Consider the following 24,864-nt stretch of genomic DNA (forward strand, 5'->3'; position numbering starts at 1 on the left):
CACAGAGAGGACAAGAGAGAGGAGTTGCTCTGTGACGTCTTAATTAGCGCTAACATCTTACTTTCACATTAGGTGAAGCTTCAAGCACTACAACAAAAAAGTTAAAGTTATGTTTCTATTTAATTTCCCAATGCCCTTTAAACAAATTGCATTTTCACAAAGGGACCGTTTTTGGCAAGTAATTTGTCATTTTATACTGTTAAAAAAATATAATTGAGCAAAAATTTTAGCCGAGTAGATCCTACTTGAAGTTGAAGTTAATAGTAGAAATAGATTTGCAGTGCAGGATTCTTGGCCGAATGAGAATTTAGTGTGGCAAGGTCAATGGGATGCAATATAGGGCTGGGCAATAATTCGATAATGATAATTATCACAAAATATATTTTTCAATAAAATGATGACAGTTCGTTAAGTGTCCGATAATGTTTATGCACTATGCGTACTGCTGCGAAGGCATTTTGCAGACTGCACTTCCGGATTCCGCACATAGTACAATATTACAGCCATACAGTGTTAGATGCACTTGGAGGAGTAAGAAGTTCAGTCACAGACATTGTTGACAAGACATACTTAACTTTAGTAGTCTGGAGCTACGTAGTTTTTTGAAATTCAACACAAAACAGAGCAACGAACTGCAAACTGCGCAGATGACTCGTGCCATCAAAAAAAGGCAACACCACAAACCTGTTTCATCATTTAAAATAATGCCACCCTTATAAAGATGCTAAGAAATTACAGATCCAAACAAGTGTTGGTAAAAGTGGAACATCTACAAGCATCAACATCCTTTAAAGCATAACTTTAAATGCCCAAATATCCTTTATATGTCCATGCCTAATCAGTCATCAAAAAGGTCTATCGATAAAAGGGTTAGTGACAATCAATACATCATCCAAAACTGAAAATTCTGCCACCATTAACCTTTTATTTGTTCCAAACCTGTTTTATATATTTTTTGATCATGATCAAATAATATACAATAACTTGTAGGGTAATGTCTTTGCTGTTGAAAACTTGAACAGTTAATCTTGAATATAATGTTTATTTTTTTATTTATATCGTCAGACAGCTGAAACATTACACAAAATGTGTTAAATGAGCTGCACAAAGGGATTGGCATGCTGAAAATCCTTTAAAATTGATACATATAACAATTTGACTTTTATTGTGATAATTATTGACATCGACTGATATGAAAAAAAGTCTTTTTTTTTTGCCATATCGCCCAGCTCTAAAGCAAGATCAAGCAAATCTCATATATTGTTTGCAAATTATTCTTAACTTAATCTTAATTCTTAGCATCTTATCTACTTAGTTATTCAACGTTAGCCCTTTTTAATTCAATTTGAGAAATGGAAAGGTGCACTATCATCATAGGAAAAAATGATCTTACCGAGTCATCTGTGGCAGAAGCAGGCCAGCCGTCCCACTGCTGATGCCGCACAGGGATGTTTGTCAGGTCTGAAATGTTCCTTTTCACCTGGGATACAAACAGAGCAAAACATCAGATAACAAGTACATAATTGCAGTGTTATTCCATGTACACATTTCTAAAAATACTAGCAAACAAAACTTGCAAAAAACACTTTGTAACTGCTATTATCACTAAGTGACTGGAACGGAAAAATGGTGGAAAAGTAGCGGAAAAGAGCTCTGTGTTCTCGAAATTCCACAGATGCCTGTCCTAATGCCCAATGCCAACAAGCCTTCGCTTGAAAAATGGACAGTATTTCCCTTCTGCCATTCATCCTGTGTAACTGCACTTAATAACATTGCGTGCATTTAAACAGTTGATGCTGGCCCCTGCTCCGAGGATGCTGTTGGTTTAAAGCCCAACGCCAGGCTGATGTGCGGAGGACGAGGGTGATCAAAGTGAGTGTCGCCAAAGGCTGGACGGGCCGCAGATTCTAGTGCATTATCCTCAGAGAATGCACTACCCCGCGGCGCTAGATACAGAGGCAGAGAAAACTAGCCATTGTATTGGAAAGCCCTCCTAGCGCATGGCCAAATCCCACCGCCAGCGCACTGAGTGGACATGTATCCTCTGCCAGACTGAGGACTCGTGCCCACGGAGGCAGAAACGATGGACGCGAGATGCTTGTCAAAACAAAAGACATAAAGCAGGGTTGAAAGAGATAGGGTTAAGAACTCTTTAGAGGACACAATCATAATGTGGAAATTTATGACTACGATAATACCTGTTCTGAACATATGTCAGGATATGTGTCTGACAAGACAACACACAGCTTGGATAAAACACAATACATTCATAAAATAGCAATAAAAATAACTTCTAATGATTGATTTTTTTTTTAAGATTAGTTTGAAGTTTGATTACAACTTCTATAGATTCTATACCAGGGGTGCCCAAACTTTTTCATATGAAGGGTCAAAAAACAAATAACACTGAGAGCATTGGGCCGAAGGTAAATGTACGTAAGAATATTACATTAAAGTTGCCATGGTTAATTTGTTTCATACTATTTAAAAATAAATAGAAAACATTAGGGATGCTCTGATTTTTGCAGCCGATACAGAGTACACTGTGTGTCAAAAGCAGCTTTACAGAAAGTAATTGAGAAAACAGATACAAAAAATTGGTAAGAAAAATGACTAACAAAGCAATTTGGAAACATTGCAAATGATGGAAGAAGAATTCAATAGGTCTCAAGGAAGTTTGGAGTGCATATTTAATGCATAAGTTAAAATGCACACGTATAAATCCATTACTTCTGTGCTAAAAGGAAATAGGTCCATAAACTACTGTTTATTACAATAAGTTATATTATTAAATATTTGTTAATAATATAACTCATATTTCCAGTCAAGATTTCAGTTCTTATAAGTCCTCTGTTTGTAAACTCGTAAACAAACAATTGCGATCGGTTCATAAGATCAGGCAGATTAGAGAGTACCGATCGAGTCATAAAATGTGATTATCGGCCGATACCGATTTCTGGCACATCGATTGGAGCCTCCCTACAAAAAATTACTTTAAATGGTATTAAATAGTGCAGCATATCTTTTAAATGATAACTTATTGCAATAGAAACATAACCAATCACATTTATAACACAGTGGAATACAATGCTGAATTCACTAGTCAAGCAGAATCTGCCTTCAACTTGATTTGCTGACCAAAGTCTTTGCATTGTCGGGTGACAGAATGTAGATTTAAACAACATCTGATTAATTTACATCACTTAATTGAAACATTCAGTTAGCTTTTAACAAACAAACAAAAGGGTGACATTAAATTTTAATTGACTATCTCTAAAACATCCTCATAATTCTTCCTATTCCAAATCAAAGGTTCACACACGATTTAGCTAACCCAATTCACCTATACCACATGCCTTTGGACTGTGGGGCAAACCCATGGGAGAACATGCAAACTCCACACAGAAATGTCAACTGACCCAGCCTGGACTCGAACCAGCAAGCTTCTTGCTGTGAGGCGACAGCGCTAACCCGTTCCCCATTATTTTAATATATTGATGGATTAATTATTAATAAAATGTTGGTATATGTCTAGCATCATATTTTACTTATGATGCCCAAATGTACAATACGTGTCCTGAAGTACCACTGAATTCTAGAGGATTTTTTTATGAGAATGATATTAAAGCTCTCCAGACAGACAGAAAGGTTTTTTTTAATGTTCCAATAACAGTTATGTACAGAACCATGACTGAAGTCAGTTTCCCCACCATTATGGATAGTCACAAACTCAATAAAGGGAAACAATCTCAGATATTGACAACAACACTTCGGTCAGTTGAAGTCGGAGGCGCCACCATCGCACACACGCGCACACACACACACACATTAAACATCCACAAGCCCACACACTGGGCTGTGCGTTTTTCTTATTGAAGCGAGCAAGGGTCAGCTGGGTTGGCCAATGTTATTACAGAGTGTAATATCTGTGTTTGACCAGAGGGCTACAGGGATTTGGCCGCCCAGGCCTGACCGACAGGCTGCCGTAAACACCGGCTCTTGGCTGTAATGAACCGTTTAGGGTCAAATGGCACCGCAGCCCAAGAGAAAGTAGAAAGTAACGCCATCGCCGAGGGCCAAGCAGAAGCATTTAGCTGCTATAACAAATCAGCCCACTGCGAGAATCTGATATTTCACCACTTTACTTCATTGGCTCTTTTTTATGAGCACTGCCCTACTGTCAATACACCTATACCGCTCTGTACTTCAGCCAGACTTCATCCCATCTTGACAAACACCCAAAGAGAAGCTATTCAATGTTATCCGACTTCAAAACAGATTTAGCTTTATTGCAAGGTGGAGATTTGAACACTCTTAGAGAAAATGGCAAATGTTGTCACAATACATTAAAGTGGTGTGAGTGTTTTTTTTTTTTTATTTATTAGAGATGGTTGGTTTGGTTGGGTGAGGGTTTTGTTCTGTAACTCCTGTGAATAATAATTGACTTAAGAGGTGAAAGCCCCATACGGCTGCAATATTCAGGAACACAAGTGTCATTACCTATTCATGAGCTACGAATTCCTCCTCTAAGCAGTCAGGGGTCTGCAAATTAAAGCCAACATTACCTTACTAAATGAGGGGGAAAAGTACACAAAAACAGACAAACAAACAAATCCACCGAATAACAAGTTTATTTATCGCTGGTTTCCGAGCGAAAGTAAAGAGAGTTTGAAGATGTTCGGAAACAGCTGACATTTGTTCTGTCTTGCCCAAACCGCTGCCCGTAAGGAACAATGAGGTTTGATTAAACAGCGAAGAAAAAGACTCAGTCCTATTAAATCCAGTTCCGCTGACATTTCATTTTAAATGTCACAATAGAGTTTTTAGCATCAGGGAACACACATCCATTGTGGAGAAAAAGAGGGGGAGGAAAAAAGAAGAAAATGTTGACATTATATCAGAAAATGCGGGAAGATCTCAAGGATAAAGACATTTCAGCTGCCAGGATTATATTCTTAAGGACTGCATGTAACAGCGCTTTTCATTTAAAAAGGTTTTCTTTCATATACTCTCCAGTGTGGTTGTCATTTTAGATAAATATTTTACATTACCCACAGAACAAACAGTTCCACGGTGTCAAAATAACATCCTGCTTAATAGACGGACTGCACAAAATATATAGAGATAAAGAACAGCATTTGAGATAAAAACTGAAAGAGGTTTGGTTACTGCTGCCCCCTTACTGACGAAACCTAGACTACATACACAGGTCAAAGACGAAGAGTGCTTTTGGAAATAGAATGCATTTACTTGGTTTAACTTTTTGAAAAATCAATATCATAATTTTTTATTATGATTTCCAATAAAAAGGCAATGTACCAAAAATTGCATATTTTTTACTTAATATAGCTCACATTTGATGACACATTAAAGGCAATATAAGGACCTCAAAATATTAATATGCTTTTCCACTACCCTTAAACCACCACATTTTTCGTCATATTCGTCAACAAGTATTTAATTGAATTTAAAATATAATAGTAATAATTTGTTTATAATATTTTAGGTAGAAAATTATTTTAATTTAATAATGTTATTAAGACCTTTAAGTATTCAAAATATAAAAAAATTGACAATCAAAATGTTACAAAAGTGACTGAAGTACAAAAGTGCTACAAAAAAAAAAAATTGTACCAATCTCAATTAATTAGATGTCAATAAACTTGTGCACTCTCCCAGACAAACATATTATATATTTTATCATCATTTTCACCAAAATGTCAATGTACCAAGTCACATCATATTTTTTACTTATTATAAATCACATTTGATGACATATTAAAAGGCCATTTAGGGATCTCAAAATATTAATATGCTTTTCCACAATCCTTAAATCACCACATTTTACCTATTCGTCAACAAGAAGCGTTTAATTTAATTTAAAATATAATAGTAATCATTTGCTTATAATATTTTATATAAGTACTAGTACATTCTTTCATTTTTCAAATATATATTAACAAAGCTAAACAAAGATTTATGAACATTGTTTCACCCATAATTTGACATTTTATTCTCAAAAAGGTTAAATTTTAAACATTTAAGATTTTAATATGCTTTCTATGCGAATACCAAGTTAAATTTTCATATTAATTTACTATTAAAATATACAACACAAACAATCTTACATCAATTTGGCAAATAATATTTAATAATATTAAATTCAATAATGTTATTAAAAACTTTAAGTACTCAAAATATAAAAAATTGACAATCAAATTGTTACAAAAGTGACTAAAGTACAAAAAAATCATACAAAATTTAATGACTTAGACGTCAATAAACTTGTGAGCTCCCCCAGACAAACACACACACACACACACGCGCACGCGCACACACACACACACACACACACACACACACACACACACACACACACACACACACACACACACACACACACACACACACACACACACACACACACACACACACACACACACACACACACACACACATTAATGATCCAATCTTTCTAAATGCCAAGTACTGGTAATCCCTGGCTGGAGAGAAATCAAAGAGAAGAAAAGGTTGCCGTTAAACAGTCACAAGCTCTTCAGCACCAGATGCCTTTCATTCACACTCTTTTACTCTCCATCCTTCTTTTCTTCCTCCACGTTCATCTCTCCAGCTGCGGAGAGAAACGCTGTGGGGCCGGCAAAAATCCCTGGGACGAGTCGTCTGGTCACGGACGGCAGAGCCCTATCGGACGGCCCTATTCTCCCCACCACTTTCCTGACAAACATTTGCTCTGAGGCTTAAGCGCAGCCCCGAACTCGGGTTTGGGAATGCCAATCAGAAGAGGAGAGCAGGGCCCGGGGCCGAATAGTGGAAGGGTACGTTCCCTGGGAGCCTGGAGGCAGAGCGAGAGCCTTTGGCAAAGACAAACAACGGGACAGCACTGAGGGACTCTCTTCTCTCTCCCTCTTTTGCTGCTTCTATTGATATGCACATGCAGAAACGCATCGGCTGGTCTTCAGCAAAGACAAAAGATGAGCAGAAAAAGAAAGGCTGGAGAGGAGTCCTCTCCATATGTGCCTGTGAGGGGGTGAATGGGGTAAAAAAAAAGAGATTGTGAGAGCTCTCTGTTGCTGTTTTGTTGCATTTTCACACAGGCCTTCGGTTTTAGAGCCACAACTGTAAAACAAAAACTTCTCTCACTTGTTAGTAACTTTCTCAACGAGACGTTTGTGTGGAAACGTAGTGGATCCCCACAGAGCTTTTCTTTCCCCTTCATGTGTTTATTTTCTGGCATCTCGCACACAAAAGCGAGCACTAGACACGTTAGGTATAAGAGACAAGAAAAAAATCCTCCTGTGGAGCCAAAGTAACTAATGAACTCTCCAGCTAACTAAACTAACTCTCAGAGAAGGGCCATTTAGAAAGTGACGTGCAACCAATAAGGTGTTCTCTTACAAAAAAAAAAAACAGTTTTGCAATTTGTTTCTTCTCGGAAAACAAATCTTCTCCCTCTCCCCCTCAATCATGGTCTTAGGAAGAAAGAAAACAGAATGCCTAAGGATCAGGCCAGTCGGGGCCGCAGCGGCCCGTTTGATTCAGCTTTGTCCAGTCACTCGCTCCCCTACCAAGCCAACAGCTTCGCTTCCTGCTCCTTCTTTTCTCTTCCCCGCGGGCTCTACTCTCCAGTTGTTGTAATCCCGGCAGAAACACTTAAGGTTCACAGTAGGTGCTCATCAAAACCATCTGCTGAGGGAAAGAGAGCGCTCACCCATCTCACTTTAATCTCTTCAATTAGCACCATTACAAACCTGTCAAGTAGTCTGATTACTGTAATGGTGACCAGCGCCATCAAGGCGGCAGTTTCGCCGGGAAAGGGGTTCTAGGATTGTGTGGACAAAGCTGAGATGAGAAAAAGCTATTTTACTGTTTTAAAACTCTAAAAAGAGATGTTTGACCAAAAAGTTTCTTAACAGCTCAATGAAAAGGAAAATTTTCACTGATTAATAATCCATCCACTACTTTTCATGACACTTTTATCGTGCTTCATCTTTAACTATGAATATTTAAGAATTTCAAAACTAAATGTATGTTAATTTCACATGTAACTGAAACCTTTGAGTTAATTAGACTCAAACAATTACTCTAAATATTAAAATAAGACAAATTTACGGTCATAAACATTTCTCATGTTAAAAATATGCTTTGATGTTGCTTTGAGTAACTCGATTTAATCTTTAGTTCTTTTACAAATTTCATCTACAAACTTTACAGGTTTGTTAGAAAACAAACCTTAATGTTTTACTTCTTATTTTAACTAATCTGGCTTTTTTTTAAAATAAGAACTGTAAACAGGAAAACGCTCTATGTATCTAAACCAATATCTAATGCGGTGTAGCTTATAATTGACAAAAACTGACAGTGTTTCCCAAGTAAACTAACTTTTAATCAAGTAATTTTACCAAGAAATTAAAACAAATCTTCCTAAACTTGAAACATTCTCAGAAAAAAATTCTTAATAGTTTATGCAGTGCTGCTTCTAAAATAAGCTTATCGTGTCCAGTTTTTTTAGTTTTTTTTTGTAATTTAAACTGGGGAGAAAAAAAAAAAAGTTACAATAAATAATAATTCTCAAAAAAAAAGTTTAAATATCTTATCCTGTGTTGTTTTTCAAGGATATTGATGGTTACATATACTTCTTGAAATTGCAACTTAAGAAATTATATCTTTGTTACGAATAAAGAAAGCAAGTAGTATCAAAAACAGCTGCTTAAGTAAACACATTGTTTACACACAAAAAACTAAAATCGAACGTTTTAGGGGTCTTTAACATTGCAGACTTTACATCACAAGCAGCAAAAGTTAAATAAGTTTGACACAAGTTTTTAAAAAAAGAACATCACAGATGTCTGATTCTTCAAAACGTCGCTGCACAGGCCCAACACGACTCCCCCAGCACTGAGGGAGGGGTTCAAGTGGCGCTGTCAGTCCACGGGGAGCTTGTTACACTTGACGTGGTGCACACTACCTGCTGTGAATAATTAATGGAGCCATTTCCAGAAAGCTGTGTGTAGGTTACTGGGGCAGGCCGAAGAGAATGCCACAGAGTTGGGGAGGGGTTGTGTGTGTGTACAGAATGGAGCGTTTGGGTTTTGTGTCGCACACAAACCAACCTTCAATACAACACAGTGTAGTTAAAAGGAGAAGGGTGAAAAGAATGGCATCGCACAGGTCTGATGGGAGAGGGAAAGGAGCTGATGAGCCACAGGGGGGTTTAAGCTGCTCGATACAGAGCTCTGCTTACTGCAGATACTGTGATGTGATGAAAGACACACAGTTGACAAAAATCTTTCAGCATTACAAATTCACCTGCTAAAAAATACAATCTCTTCAGAAAGGGGAACATCCTACTCCCTCATGATTTAAAGACTTAACATTTACAGAATGAGGGAGAGTGAGACTTTTTACTTAACCTCTTAAGGCCCAATGTGTTTATTTACATGCATGTTTTATTTATCTTTGCTATTTGGGCTTATTGGAACCTAATTAGAATAAAAAACTAAGTATCATCTTTTGATATGATGTACTTTTAGAAAAAAAAATGTGTCCATATATGTCGACTCGTGGTCCGAATTTACATAAAACAATTTTTCCTGACTTTTTTGTGTTGCAAATTTAACAGAATTTTTTTGAACACGTTTTGACCATCAGAGAATATAAACAACATTTTTTTTCTCATTTTAGACAGGTAAAAATAGTGTTTGGGATATTTTATATGCTGCAAAACAGGATGACACTGTATGTCTGTAACAAAATATAAAGCATTCAAAGTATTTTATATACGTAGCCACTTAAGAGCTAAAATGTGCGGTCCACATATGTGGCCACTAAACTCTAGGAGGTTAAATGATACAATAGTCAATAGTTAACAAGTAAAAATAAGGAGTTAAGAAAAAAAAATTTAATAATCCCTCCAAATGTTTGCTATCAATAGAAATTATATGAAAATATAGTTTGTAATATCTAACATTAATATTTTGATTTATGACGAAAGTACACGTATGAACTATTTACATAAATAAAATCTAAATTCATGTAACAAAAATGATATTTTCCAAAAAACTCAAAATTAAATGTATCTAAAAACACAAGACATATTAAGAATATTTGACATCAGGAAATTATTACAGTAAGGAATTTAAATGAAACACTAAGATGACTAAACTAGGGGTTCTGAAATGTGTTACTTAAAAATTCCTAGTATTTAAAGAATGTTGCAAACAGGTAGGCATTGAGACTCATGGTAGAAAACAAAATCCTATGAACATCAATAGCTACCAGTTTCTAACATTCTTAAAAAAGTATCTGTTCAACAGAAGAAAGAAACTCAAACAGTTTAGACACAAATGAAGAGTAATTAAACTTTCCATTTTTGGGTAAGCTTAGGGCTGGGCAATTTGGCCTAAAATCAAAATCTTGATTAATTCAATATTTTAACTCTATTACGATTAATGAGTGATTATTTCATTTATTTATTTTTTTATTTGCCCTCATAGTCATCTAATAACTTTTGTACCGTATATATGCGCACATATTACAAGTGAGAGATTTCTGAATGAAGGGTGCATTACTTGAATTTAAAATAAGGAAACACACACACTATCTCCTATCTATGATTATTTATTGAACATCAACAATGAACAAATTAAATTAAAATACAAACTGCCTAAAACTAACAGTCACAAAAAAATAACTTGCGCTTTTGGAAACAAAATTAATAATTTTTATGTTTTTCAAATTAAATGTAGAAAAAAACAGCAGTATCCCTTCTAAATAAAATAAATCCTGTACATAATGTTTTAAGCAATGCATTTCTTAAATCTGCTGTAAAAAAATATTTTAATGTAAATAATAATTTTATTGTAACGGAAAATATGCCATATCAAGGCATCTCTGGTGCAGCTTCCAATCATTGTCAATGTAGTGAAAACATGCGACGTATAGTTACATTTTTTGAGAGGTGCGCAAGTATGCGAGTGCGCAAAAGGCTGCGCTGGACCACACCCGTGCGTTCAATGCAAAAATTTCAATCAGCCTTAACAGAACAGGGTCAAGTGACTCCAAACAGGGTAGGGAAAGTAATCGTTTATAGGTTCTGAATGTTTTGATTACTTTACGATTTATTGCACAGCCCTAGTTGAACTATCCCTATAACATTAACAAATACAACTTTAATACAAATTGTTAGCACTGATGTATTATTAGTGTAAGACATATTAGTTGAAAACATTAACAAATCAGTGCTGAATATGTTGCCCTCCGTGCAAAAAATGTAAATGAATCCTGAGCCCACTGACGGACAATTAAACATAACAGGTCCTTTCTAAGTGCATTTCTTTAAAAACAAACAAACGTTTGAGATAGTCATGAAGTCAGCAGATAGGTAGCCCTTCTGAAAAGGAAGAACTTATAATTACCTTTGGCTCAACACAGGCTTTAATCACCAGTATCATTCTCCATCACAATGAGGACTATTATTTCAGCATGCAATAATTAAATTAATGCCATAGCTAAAAATCCCGAGAGCAGTTTTAGAGAAAATGGGCAGAAACACAGAGACAGCGGGTGCAGACAGACAGACAAGGTGACAGACAGGTGTGCGGTTGTCTCACCTCCTGGATGGTTTTGCTGGCAGGGAAGTTGAGGCTGTAATCTCTCTGTGCTTCACGGTGGCTAATGACGAGCAGGTAGTTCTGATTTGACAACCCTTGCTGGGCACTGTTAAATGGGGAGAGGGGCAGACAGGGGGAAAAAGAAAAAGAAAGAAGCATTAGAGTTCAGCAGAGGACGAGTCGGAGCTCGTCTCGGTTTCCCCAGGGCCTGTGGGCTCAGACAGGCCTGTGGGTACACTGCTAGCGGGAGGCCAGAGAACAAGCCATGGGCCACAGCGTGGGCCACACACCAGCAACAAGGCCATCTGGAGCCATCGATTGGGGCTAAAGACGCACTGTACATTTTTTTTAAACTGTGCTTTACAATTGTGACTGTCAAGCTATCCAAACATGATACCGCTTTGTCACACTCAAGGATCTTAGTTTTTAGAATATCACACTGTATGGCCATAACCGCACAGGTTTATTGGAAATGCGTGGCTTTGTCTACATTTTTATGATAAAATAGGTTACAGTGGGAACATTATATTCCAAATTTCAGATGAAAAATCCACTAGAGGGCACTTCCTAAATTTTTCTGAGTCTGATATGTGGTACTTTGAGTATGTGCTGTTGTATGTTTCAGATAAACGTTCTTGTTCCCCTATGCATCGTGTTGGATCCCCTATGCAAACCACTGGCCTAAACCCTCCCTAAACCCAACAAATAGCGTTTTCAAAAGCAAATATGATATAAAAGTGCACTGTGACCATTTCACAACTAAAGTTTACGATTGTGTTTTACTCCCTGACCCAATGGTACTTAATTTACAAATGATACAAATGGCACAAACCCTTTACATAAATTATTAACCTTGATTTTACATTGCTTTTACCTCTTTTTAGCCATGCATCACAAGTACAACACTGTACAAAGTAAGCGACCGAGCAAACCGACCACGCCAGAGAAGTTGTCCATATGCAGATAGATAAGTGAGGCAAAGGTATTCAATTACAAATCATAGACACCTTTAATGTTGTGTACCTTAGCACATCCTTTTTTGGTCCTGAGTTCAAATATAGAGTTTTGGGTTAGAAATAATACAGTTTTTTACTAAGGTTTACAATTGTGTTTTACTCCCAGACCCAATGATAGCAAATTTTTGGTTGGTGAGATTTTCTGGATACTTAAAATGTATGGTTACCTGTTTGGTATGGCATAATCACAGCTAAAAAGTAATTCTTTGTTTCTGGAAGAAAAATGTAAGTCCTCTTTTTTCTGAGTGGCTTCTTGGACTTATCTCCACTTTATATTTGGAAATAATTAGATATACCACCTCTTGGAACTCTGCAAAATGTTATAAAATATGTGATTCAATCTTAAAGACTACTAATGTTCAATTTTGAACATTTCTTTCTCCCCCTCTCTCTCTCTCTATCATTGTGGTGTCTTTTTGTAGGTCATATATGTCTTTTATGTAGCCATTTTCTCTCATTTCATGCTTTATTTTACATTTATGCAACGTTCTGGATCCCCTATGCAAACCACTGCCCTAAACCTCCCCTAAACTCAACAAATAGCGTTTTCAAAACCAAATGTGAAATAAAAGTGCACTGTGACCATTTCACATAGCTTTTATTTCTTTTTATGAAGCCATGCAACACAAGTACAACAACATACAAAGTAAGCAACCAATCAAACAGAACATGCCAAAGAGTTGTCAATATGGTTAGATAGAACTGGCAAATGTATTCGACTACAAATCACTGACACCTTCAATGTTGTGCAAAGAACTGCACAAAGATAATCTATTATTGGTAGATAAAACGTTTCTGTAAATATCATCAGTGTGAAAAAGAGCAAAAGTGGTTGGCATCATACTGTCCCGTAGGGTTCATTTTATGAACTGCAGTAAAAAATAAGTTTCAGTAAGTTTTTGCATCTTCACAAAAATGTAGGGTGAAGCATGTATTTTCACTGAGCATGTGTTGGACAATCAAAATGGAGATCAAGATCAAAATCAAAAACGGCACACAAGAAGACAACTTAGACTAGAGTTTTATACCAAATATTTAAACATATGCAGCTTTGCTTCATTTCCATTTGAACCATTTAGGAGATCTGACTTAGCATGATTTCCCCCATGCTTTGTTTCTCCTTGCCATTGTCACCTTTTGGGGTTAGTGTAGCTGCCTCTGAGTGGATCATCTGTATGGAACTAAACTGAATCATTTTTGAAGCCACTAGAACTACAACAGCACTTTACTATTATTCTTCTACTTGGTTTGATACATCGAATACATCCTCCGATGATGAAATTCTGTTATCTGACTTTTATCATTCATTTTCTTCCATGTAAAGCAGCTTTGATACAATCTGCATGGTATAAAGCAGAAATAAGGGCCACTTGACTTAAAGGTTATAAATTCCCCCTCTGCTGCATATTTTTATGTCCATGTTTGAGAGGTTGAAATGTGTATTTTAAGAGCCAGTTCTCTCCACATTGCTTCCTTTTTAGTGCTTTAATTAGTTTTGGTGTAATAGCCATTGACTAATCCCTCTGCAGAAAAGATTCCCAAATCTTCTGACACTATCAAAAAAAAATGATTGCACCTGCACCGATGAACATGTCAAATCTGCGATACAAAACTATAAGATATAGAAATGTTTTCGAATTTTCCGAAATTTGCCTCAGACGACCAAAACCACACAGCTTAAGTGGTGTAAAGGTCCTACAAAAGGACAAGAGGGCTTGTGCCACTCGTCTTGCGCACTGACCTCAGAGCGGGTTTGAGATTCATGGGAGCCGTGGTGCTGAGCTGTAGGAGAGAAGTCCTCATCTGATGACAAACGACGGGGGTTAAGTAGCTCTTTGAGCAAATGCTCCGTCTGTGTGTGTGAATATGAATCAACAGCTTAGAGGCGAGCCTGCCGGCTAATCAGGGTTCGAAATGAAAGCAGTCAGGAAGAGGAGAGTCTGGGAATTAATATGTAACGCACACATTAATTATGCAACCAGCGCCTTAATCTGAGGAGCTTTGGACAAGCTTATGTTAACAGAGGACCAAATTTACTGTAATGGCAGCTTATTTACATTGACTAAAACTGCGAAATCAATATGTAAATGTAATGTTTGTTGTAGCTAGCGATGAAGATTGAAACGGTGGCCTAGGAGAGAAGAGGATGCATATGCGATGCTGTGGAGAGTGGAAAAACACAGTCATGAATACTGCGTGTAAAAGGAAGAGGGGGGTTATAATTGGGGCATCAAGACGTGATTTGGAGACATTGTGCATTTGGATACTACATATTTGCATTGACTAATGTGCATTAAGATTTGAATGATTGGGTACTGGTGACTTAAACCCCCAGGATCTCTCTTCTAATCTGAGCCTTTGGAAATATAGTTTACAGTATATATTTGGGTTTTTAAACTGTTCATTCAGTACTTTTTACATAATTTACTACAGCAAAATTACACACTATGCACACTACAACTGCACAATTCCCAATTGAATGAGAACTATCATGGAGTGAAAAAAGGAAACGACATTAAGTTATTGTTATTAAGTGGAACCCTAATTTAAACAAGTTCAAAAATCTTGTCAGGCACATTAAGCATTGTTTGAAGTGCAATCCAATAACGAATTGTCATTAAAAATCTTTAAACTTTGCTACTTTACTTAAAGGTTTATTACTATGTTTTACCCATGGTGTCCGTGAAGTTTTTGAAATCCTTTAAAAGATAATACAATTTAGTTAGTTATATTCTGAGCAGCATGGTGGCGCAGTGAGTAGCGCTGTCGCCTCACAGCAAGGAGGTCACTGGTTCGAGCTCCGGCTGGATCAGATGGCATTTCCATCCATTTCTTCAGAGAGCTCCGGTTTCCCCCACACATTCAAAGACATGCGTTATAGGTGAATTTGGTAAGCTAAATTATCTGCAGTGTATGGGTGCATGTCCTGGTTCTTCAGGTTGGGGGTTGAGGGTTGAGCTAACGACCCACCTCGTAAAAATTAAATGTTACGAAACACCAACATGGTGCAGCTAAATTGCAACTTCAATATAAACGGTCCTGGGAGTAAGAATAAATACTGTATGGTTATATTCTTTTGTATATTTTAAAAACTACAGGTCAGAACAAGCGTGTCATTTCATTTTTACACGACAATATCTGTTTTGCTAAATGACAACAGAAAATTATTTGGAAATGCTGAAATATTGAAAACATTACATACTTTAATTGCCTCCTATGTATATATGTCACTTCTGTAACTTTCATTATATATATATAATGAACTTTCATTATATATATATATATATATATATATATATATATATATATATATATATATATATATATATATATATATATATATATATATATATATATATATATATATATATACATACATGTATATAAATGCCCCATCATTAAAAATAAGTCAATTAAATGTCATTTTCACAATTTAAAAAGACTTTTGTATTTTAATGCATATTAAAATCTACCATTTTCATTTGAAAGTCGCTTGGGATGAAGACCTGGGGATTTGAATCTCTGACACTGATTAGAATCAATGCCTTTTATGTTTATTCATGTCCAATAAATTCTAGACAACCTTATTCATTAAAAAGTATTACACAGACTTCATTATTCTAAAACAAATCTTAGTAAATTGTTTCCCCCACACATGCGCCAAGTGCAAAGCTGCAGAGGGTACCTTGGCACATCTTTCTTGGTCCTGGTTTACGATTGTGTTTTACTCCCTGAACCAATTATACATAGTTTTACCATGACTTTAAGTTGCTTTTTCTCTTTTTTAGGAAGCCATGCATCACAAGTACAACACCGAACATAGTAAACAATCGAGCAATTGACCACACCAGAGAAGTTGTACATAAGTAGATAGATATTCAATAACAAATCCTAGACATCTAATGTTGTGTACCTCAGCACATCTTTTTTGGTCCTTTGCTTAATTTCAGAGTTTTTAGTTAGAAATATTTCAGTTCTTTGCTAAGGTTTACGATTGTGTTTTACTCCCTGACCCAATGATACATAATTTTACACGGGTTTCATCTCTTTTTATAAAGCCATGCATCACAAGTACAACACTGTACAAAGTAAGCAATGAGCAAACTAATCATGCCAGAGAACTTGTCCATTTGGAGATAGATAGGTGAGGCAGATGTTTTCAATTACAAATCATAGACACCATTAATGTTGTGTACCTTAGCATATTTTTTTTTAGGTCCTGTGTTCAAATTCAGAGTTTTTGGTTAGAAATATTTTAGTTTACAATATTTTAGATTACAAGTATAGTTAAAAATATACTAGTTAACAATGTTTTACTCTCTGATGCATTGATAGCAATTTTTGGTTGGTCAGATTTTCTTGAGACTCAAAATGTATGGTTGCCTGTTCTGTATGGTATAAATCACAGCTAAGAAAGTTATTCTTTGTTTCTGGAAGAAAAATGTAAGGCCTCTTTTTTGACTGGCCCCGTGGACTTACCTGCACTTTACACTTGAAAAGAATTAGATATAACACCTCTGGGAATTCTGCAAAATTTAATAAAATATGGGATCCAGTCTATTTATATATATAAAGAAGATAAAGACTAATAATGTTGTTTAATTTGTGAACAATTGTAAGTTTTTTTCTGTCTCTCTCTCTCTCTCTCTCTCTTTACATCCATTGATGTGTTTTTTGTAGGTCATATATGTCTTATATGTAGCCATTTCCCTTGTTTTATTCAAAAATATATATATTTTTAAATGTACCTTTTTAATTAATGTTAAAAAGTTGTGATGCATACTAATTGTTTTTACATTATTAAGGGTTCTTTAAACAAAATAAACAGACTTTAAAAATAACATTTTATTTATATAGTTTCTTCCTCACTAAATAAAACTTTTCTATCTAAATATATAAAATTTACATAATAACCCAATACTATTGAATATGCAAAGCATATTTTTATATTAGCTCCATGTTATAAACATGTGAGCTAAAAAGTAAACACTAAAGCAGAACTTTTCTCTCCAAGGAGCTAAAACTATGTGAAATTTCCTCTCGCGGCAGATCTACAGCATAAGGTTCATCTGTAGGAGCTTAAGCAGGTTGAGCTCTCTGTGGTCCCAAAAGCACCTGGACCTGACCCTCCTAAACTCACCCTAAATGCTTCTCCACACCACCAACACCACCAGAGGCCTCGCAAATAGAACATCACTGGCTGCTATCGGCAAAAAATAAACCACTGTGTAAATGAAGAGCAGATTGGTTTCATTCAGCGATAAGTCTGCCGTCTGAAAACCCTGAAAGACTGAGACTTTATTAAAGTCCTACCGTCTCGTTCCTCTCACAGGCACGTATGCACACACATGCGGTACCAATCTCTGACTCTAACGTCTCATAAACGCACTCTAACCATGACCTGTACCATCACCAAACAATACACTTCCCTATTTATAAGTTTTCATATTGCATCCGCTGCCTACTTCATTTTTATTTATTTTTTCTCCACACCGCCTGTTTTGATTTGACAAGTCTAAGTACTAATTGCTGTAGTTTAAACAGTTTTTCCTTTCTGCCAAAACCAGCAGATTCCTCGAGCCCCCCTGAGTCTCAGAGGAGATCAGATGCCGAAAATGAGATAAATACCAAATGCGCGGCGCCTCATTTGCTCATTTGTATTTGAAATAGCAGAAGTTCAAATTAAAATAACCTTAAACACACACATCTCCTGGAAGCAACAGAAATAGATGATTCGCTTTAAATTATTCATCAAGTTCTATTATTTATGCTGGAGATTAGGGGTTTGGATACCTCCAGGAGAGGGAGAGGCGGGCGAGATGTGCTTGGCTCATCACTGGATTTCTGTAACTACCTTGGACCGAGTGTCTGTCTTGAAAGCTCCAAAGCCTGCGCCGTATTTGCATTCAAAACAGAGGGAGGAAAATGAGGCAGGCTGTGGTGTGCTGTGAGGACGACTTTGATTAATATGTTTGGATATGGTGTGCGGAGGTATGCTTTGCGGTAATTGCCTACAGTGGCTTTTATTTGTTGAGTACTGTCCCACTGTTCGCTGAGACTCAACACTTTGATTTAAACCAAATACAAGCCGACCGACATTATTCATATTTTTGAATATCTATTGCTCATTAAAGCTGCATTTATTTGATTTGAAATAATAATAATAATAATAATAATAATAATAATAGAGAACGAGGAAGAACACCAAGAGAACAATTTACTGTTGTAAAGTACAGAGCAAAAAACAATATTACAAAAAGTCATAACAAATGTTTTTATGTTACTTCAACTCTTTTTAATCAGTTTAATCAGGTTTGAACTAAATATTTTTAGTTACAGTTGAAATCAGAATTATTAAACTCCTTTAGATTTTTTTTCTTTTTTAAATATTTCCCAAATTATGTTTACCAGAGCAAGGAAATTTTTACACTTTGTCTGATAATATTTTTTTTTTCTGGAGAAAGTCTTATTTGTTTTATCTGGGGTAAATAAAAACAGTTTTTTATTTTTAAAAAAACATTTTAAGGTCAAAATTATTACCCCCTTTAAGCTATATATTTTTTCTATAGTCTACAGAACAAACCATCGGTATCCGCTTGTTAAGTGGTGACGTGTTTGTGACGTATGTAATACTGTTTCCGGGTCCAAGCCGCCATTCATTTGAGTGGAGAAATCATTCGTTTATGATCACGTTTTATTCCCATCACACATTAAAATTAATTTTACATAAAATCATAGTGTACACAACAATCTCTGGGCTTGCTGCATAACAAATACAAAAAATGTAACAATTTATAAAACATTAATCACTTTCTGGCCATCGGATATTAGGCATGGACATATATACTGCGATTGTGATTTTCGAAAGCCTTAAATCGCTTTGTAAACGTTTATTATTACCATTTTTATGAGTCTCCCCATTCAGTTGAATAGAGCGCTTGGACCCGGAAGCCGCTATGCGTGACGTCACACTTAACAAGCAGATACAATAACTTGCCTAATTACCCTAACCTGCCTAGTTAACCTAGTTAAACTGGTTAAGCCATTAAATGTCACTTTAAGCTAGAATACTAGTGTCTTAAAAAAAATATCTAGTAAAATATTATTTACTGTTGTCATGGCAAAGATAAAAGAAATCAGTTATTAGAAATGAGTTATTAAAACTATTATGTTTAGAGATGTGCTTAAAAATATCTCTTTGGTAAACAGAAATTGGGGAAAAAAATAAACAGGGGGGCTAATAATTCATAGACTTCAACTGTATTAAGTTGATTTTAACATTTTAAGTCAGTTTGACTGATGCTGAGTTGAGATGTCAAGAAAAGTTCATTTGATTCAACTAAAGAATTTTAGGCAGTAAGGTTTTTTTTAACCACGTAGAATTATATCGGAGCTTAAAATGAATGAAACCTCATGATTAATGCACTGTAAAATGCTGGGTTCCCGACAATCAATTTGTGTTGGGACAACATGAAGGAATTAAGTTACGTAGTGAACTGAACATGAAACAATTAAGTTGTTTTCAAAAAACTTCAAGAATCGTATTGTTTTAGATCATTTTAAATAATTGGTCCCACTTTATATTAAGTGGCCTTAAATAATATGTACTTACAAAGGAATTAATAGTTTGTTACAATGTACTTATTGCGTAAATACATGTATTTATTATGTACTTATGCTTGATTAAATACCTGTATGTATTTACATCTGTAATTAACTTCTGTAATAACATTTGTAAACACACTGCTGACCATTCCCTACACCTTAACCCACCCATAAACCTACGCACACCACCAAACCTGTCCCTAACCCAACCACTATCCCAACTCAAGAGCACCACAAGTGTTCTCAAATACTTTATGAACACATTAAGTACATTGTATTTATTTTTTGATGTAAGTACATAGTAGTTAAGGACACTTAATATAAAGTGGGACCAAATAAATAACTTCATTTCTTTCTTCTTCTTTTTTTGCAATTCAGATTTATTTGCAACAGAATGGGAGATATATATACGGAGTAATTGCTGTTTAAAGTGCTTTTCTGTCTGACTATATAAAAAATCCTATATTTATTATATAGTCAGACAGAAACAGCAATTACTCCGTATATATATCTCCCATTCTGTTATATACACATCACTAAACACAGAATAACTGTCGTTTAGACCAAGCAAGTGTAAACAATACATCAAATTTGATTTTCATAGTATCACATGAGGGTTAAGTGTCTTTCTTTGATGTCGCATATATAGATTTTCCACACCATCAAAATGTCCAGTTTAGCAGGGTTGATCCGTGCTGATGACAGTATTTAAGTACAGTATTTCCAATAGTGAATGCAACCAGTGCTTAACAGAAAGGGGGTTTCCACCTCTGAACCAAACTTCATTTATTGAGAGTACTTTATGCGTATAACTTATTTCATGACATATTAAAGAGAATATCATTACAGTGATGGAAAAGCTTAACTTTCAGTTGCGAATACCCAGGTCTCACATAATCCTTAGGAAATTATTCTAAAATGCGGATTTAAAAATAGTTGCTCCACTTCTCTCGAAGCCATGATTCTTTAATAAGCTGAAAATGTAACATTTATTAGATTCTTGTCAAAGGATTTTATGAAACAAATGTAACTTTTTTTGTTTCATTTTTGTTATGCAACTATTAAAAAGAGATTGTTTCTATAAAAGGTTATACGAGACCAAATATTTGGTAAACTTTAATAAAAGAATAGCTTGATTATTTACACCATTGAAATAATGCATCAAATCATTAAATCATGGTAACGTAGCTTTTATTAATATAATTAAGCAATTTATTTGCACATTAAATTTGGCTAATGACCCCAAAAGAAAATGTATAGCCATGACTGTGTTAAATAAGAGAAGCATTAAACAGACAACACTTAGTCAAAAAGTGTCTTTAGAAAGATGAGTAAAGGTGAGTAAATTAAAATAAATAGATTTTTTGGAAAATGAAATTGTTATGAAACTACAACTCCATAACAAACTAAAACTGCCAGTATGTCGCCATGTGTATTTATTTGATTCATTGTACCGATTCATTTTGGAATGCCATTAATGTCTCTCAATATAGGGACGAAAACAGCCCTTGAGTGACACTGCAATTGACTGATATTGCTTATTTGCTATTAATATGTGACAAAAATTCCTAATAGGCTATGTTAGGGCATGTATCTTGAATTTTATTAGGTATATAACAGTATAATGGGATTTTTAGAGGCATATAACTGCATTCTAAAGGCAACATTATGCATATTTATATCCAATCTGGAAGATTTGTAAAACTACTATCAAGCTATCAAATATGAGAGAGGTGAGTTAAAAGCTCATATAATATTTTTATGTTAGATTTATTTACCTCTATATATGTCATTTTTCATGTTAAGTACACACATTAATTAAAATACGTTTTACTTGACATCCCTATTTTTTATATTTCTGTAGCATAATTTACTAAGTTAACCATGTCTCAGTTTAATACATTTAAATTACATCAGTTTCTACTCAAAATTTTGTCAGCTAACCGTGACTGAAAAGACTAAAGTTTTGTTGATTAAACCTAAAAAGCAGAACCTAATTAGCACAGTTACTCTGTAAAAACAGAATAAAATATTCTACTCCATTTACATGATGGATACAAAAAAAGTACTGCATAATAGAAGTGACCCAGTTACCATTTCACACAGTTTCTTTCTATTAATTTGCTAAATCACACAGAAACAGTGACGTTTTGGCCAAGCCAAGTTTGAAATAAGTGCAAGTAAAGAAGCCTGAGGATGTGAACTGTCCCTGAGAAAACAGCAGTACTGCGGGAGTGAAGTCTGCAGAGGAACACTTCTCTCTCTCTCTCTCTCTCTCTCTCTCTCTCTCTCTCTCTCTCTCTCTCTCTCTCTCTCTCTCTCTCTCTCTCTCTCTCTCTCTCTCTCTCTCTCTCTCTCTCTCTCTCTCTCTCTCTCTCTCTCTCTCTCTCTCTCTCTCTCTCTCTCTCTCTCTCTCTCTCTCTCTCTCTCTCTCTCTCTCTCTCTCTCTGTGACAGTTATTTATAAAGGCAGTTAACAGCTTGTCTGCTCACCCTCCTGGAAGCCTCCTTCTCACTGCACCAGGAGAGGACAATCACGGGCAACAATGGGGTCGCACCTAACTAACACCGGCCCTTGCTTTTTCTCCCCTATTTTGACTCCTCGAAAATAGTTTCTAGGAAATAATTAGAGTCTGCCGCTGATGATGAGCTCTGCTAGGTGCTGGATATTAGATAGTGTGCCATTTAGAGTGAAGTGAAAAAAGTCTCTGCGGCACATCAATTGCCTGAAAACATGAAAAACAGCTAGCAAATATTATGCGAGATAAAAAAATATTAAATCGCCTTTGAAACAGAAAATAAGTTTGCATCATAACCATTTATGTTCTAAATTGTTTATTTTGGTAGCATATGCACTGTCGACTCACAGCAAGAAGGTCGCTGATTCGAGTCCCGGCTGGGGCAGTTGGCGTTTCTGTGTGGAGTTTGCATGTTCTCCCCGTGTTTGTGTGGGTTTCCTCGGGTGCTTCGGTTTTCCCCACAGTCCAAAGACATGCGCTATAGGTGAATTGAATAAACTAAATTGCCCATAGTGTATGTGTGTGAATGTGAGAGTGTCTCGGTGTTTCCCAGTACAGGGTTGCACCTCGAAGAGCATCCGCTACCTAAAACATATGCCGGATAAGTTGGCAGTACATTCTGCTGTGGCGACCCCTGATAAATAAAGGGACTAAGCCAAAGGAAAATGTAAGGAAGTATACCCCTCAAATTATGTTTGGTGTTTGCTCAAACTACTAAATTAAAATGAGCTGAAACAACACAATTCATTTTTTGCGACAACTTAATTGATTTAAGTTCAATCGACTTAAATTTGTAAAAACTACTAAGCTAACGTAATTCCCTTATGTTGCCCCAACATAAATGGATTGTGTGGAACCCAGTGTTTTTTTTGGTGTAGGTCATATCATCTACACTCCAAAACTATGTTAATTAACACTTTCCATATTTCGATTAACCAGTATTTTCCGATTATAATAATGTGTTAATCACTTTATGACTTCATTATAAGATTTTCACCTCTGATCTGTCCACTTCTGATGCTGAATATAATATTCTCCAACAAAAGTCAGACCAAGGCACTTGAAAAGTATGGAAAAAAATATTAATAAATAGCCTTTAGTAACCTGGCTATTTCTTAAAAGTGTGCCTACGCATTTCGGCAAACACTTAGATTTATCAGGGTAACCCTTCGTCATCATTACCCTGATGGAAGGCAAGTGTTTGCCAAAACGCATAGGCAGTTTTATAGAATAGCCATGTCAATGAAGGCTTTATAATATTTTTTTTATACTTTTACTGACTTTTGCTGTTTTTTCTGATGAATCCCATGTCCATAGAACACTAACACAGTATTTAAGCTAGTCCTGAGGTCTTTTGGTTTGATTTTGAATGTTGTTCTAGAGTTTAACAAAGTGACTGTTAATGACAGTTTAAGTAGCTTGAAAGAAACTAGAAGGTTAAACAAATAATTAATATACATACAGTTGCTCAGTAAAATCTTAATAATTTTCAAATATTTGCTAAGGTCTGTTTAACAAAAGGATTTTTTCCCAGCTAATTTTTAAGAATATAATAGCTTAATAATTAAGGTTGCACGGTGGCGAAGTGAGTAGCAAGTTCGCCTCACAGCAAGAAGGTCGCTGGTTTGAGCCTCGGCTGAGTTAGTTGGCGTTTTTACTGTGGAGTTTGCATGTTTTCCCCATGTTCGCGTGAGTTTTCTCCGGGTGCTTTGGTTTCCCGCACAAGTGCAAAGATATGTGGTATAGGTGAATTGGGTAGGCTAAATTGTCCGTAGCGTGTGTGTGTTTGTGTGAAAATGAGTGTGTATGGATGTTTCCCAGTGATGGGTTGCAGCTGAAAGGGAATCCGCTGCGTAAAAACATGTGCTGTATAAGTTGGCAGTTCATTCCGCTGTGGCGACCCCTGATTAATAAAGGGACTAAGCCTAAAAGAAAATGAATCAATGAGTTTAATGATTAATTTTGAACAAATAATTCCTTTTGTCTATACCATGATGACATGACATAATATTTGCTAGTTATTTTGACCAAGATCAAGTAAAAGAAAAGTTAGTTAAACTAGGCAAGGTCAAGTCATTGGAAAAGTGTTTTGTTC

The 24,864-nt window shown here is 35.7% G+C and overlaps 1 protein-coding gene across 2 annotated transcripts in view; it reads right to left on the reverse strand.

The window, feature by feature from the left end:
* The window catches only part of faf1 (Fas (TNFRSF6) associated factor 1), a 130,248-nt gene that overhangs the window by 78,301 nt on the left and 27,083 nt on the right, over positions 1-24,864 (reverse strand). For both annotated transcript variants that reach the window (NM_212973.3, XM_087263029.1), the window contains 2 exon segments: positions 1,394-1,480; positions 11,631-11,736. In NM_212973.3, coding sequence (NP_998138.2) covers positions 1,394-1,480; positions 11,631-11,736 — 193 coding nt within the window.

Source organism: Danio rerio, chromosome 8 (genome assembly GCF_052040795.2).
Source record: "Danio rerio strain M-AB ecotype USA chromosome 8, GRCz13ab, whole genome shotgun sequence".
NCBI classification, from domain to species: Eukaryota; Metazoa; Chordata; class Actinopteri; order Cypriniformes; family Danionidae; genus Danio; species Danio rerio.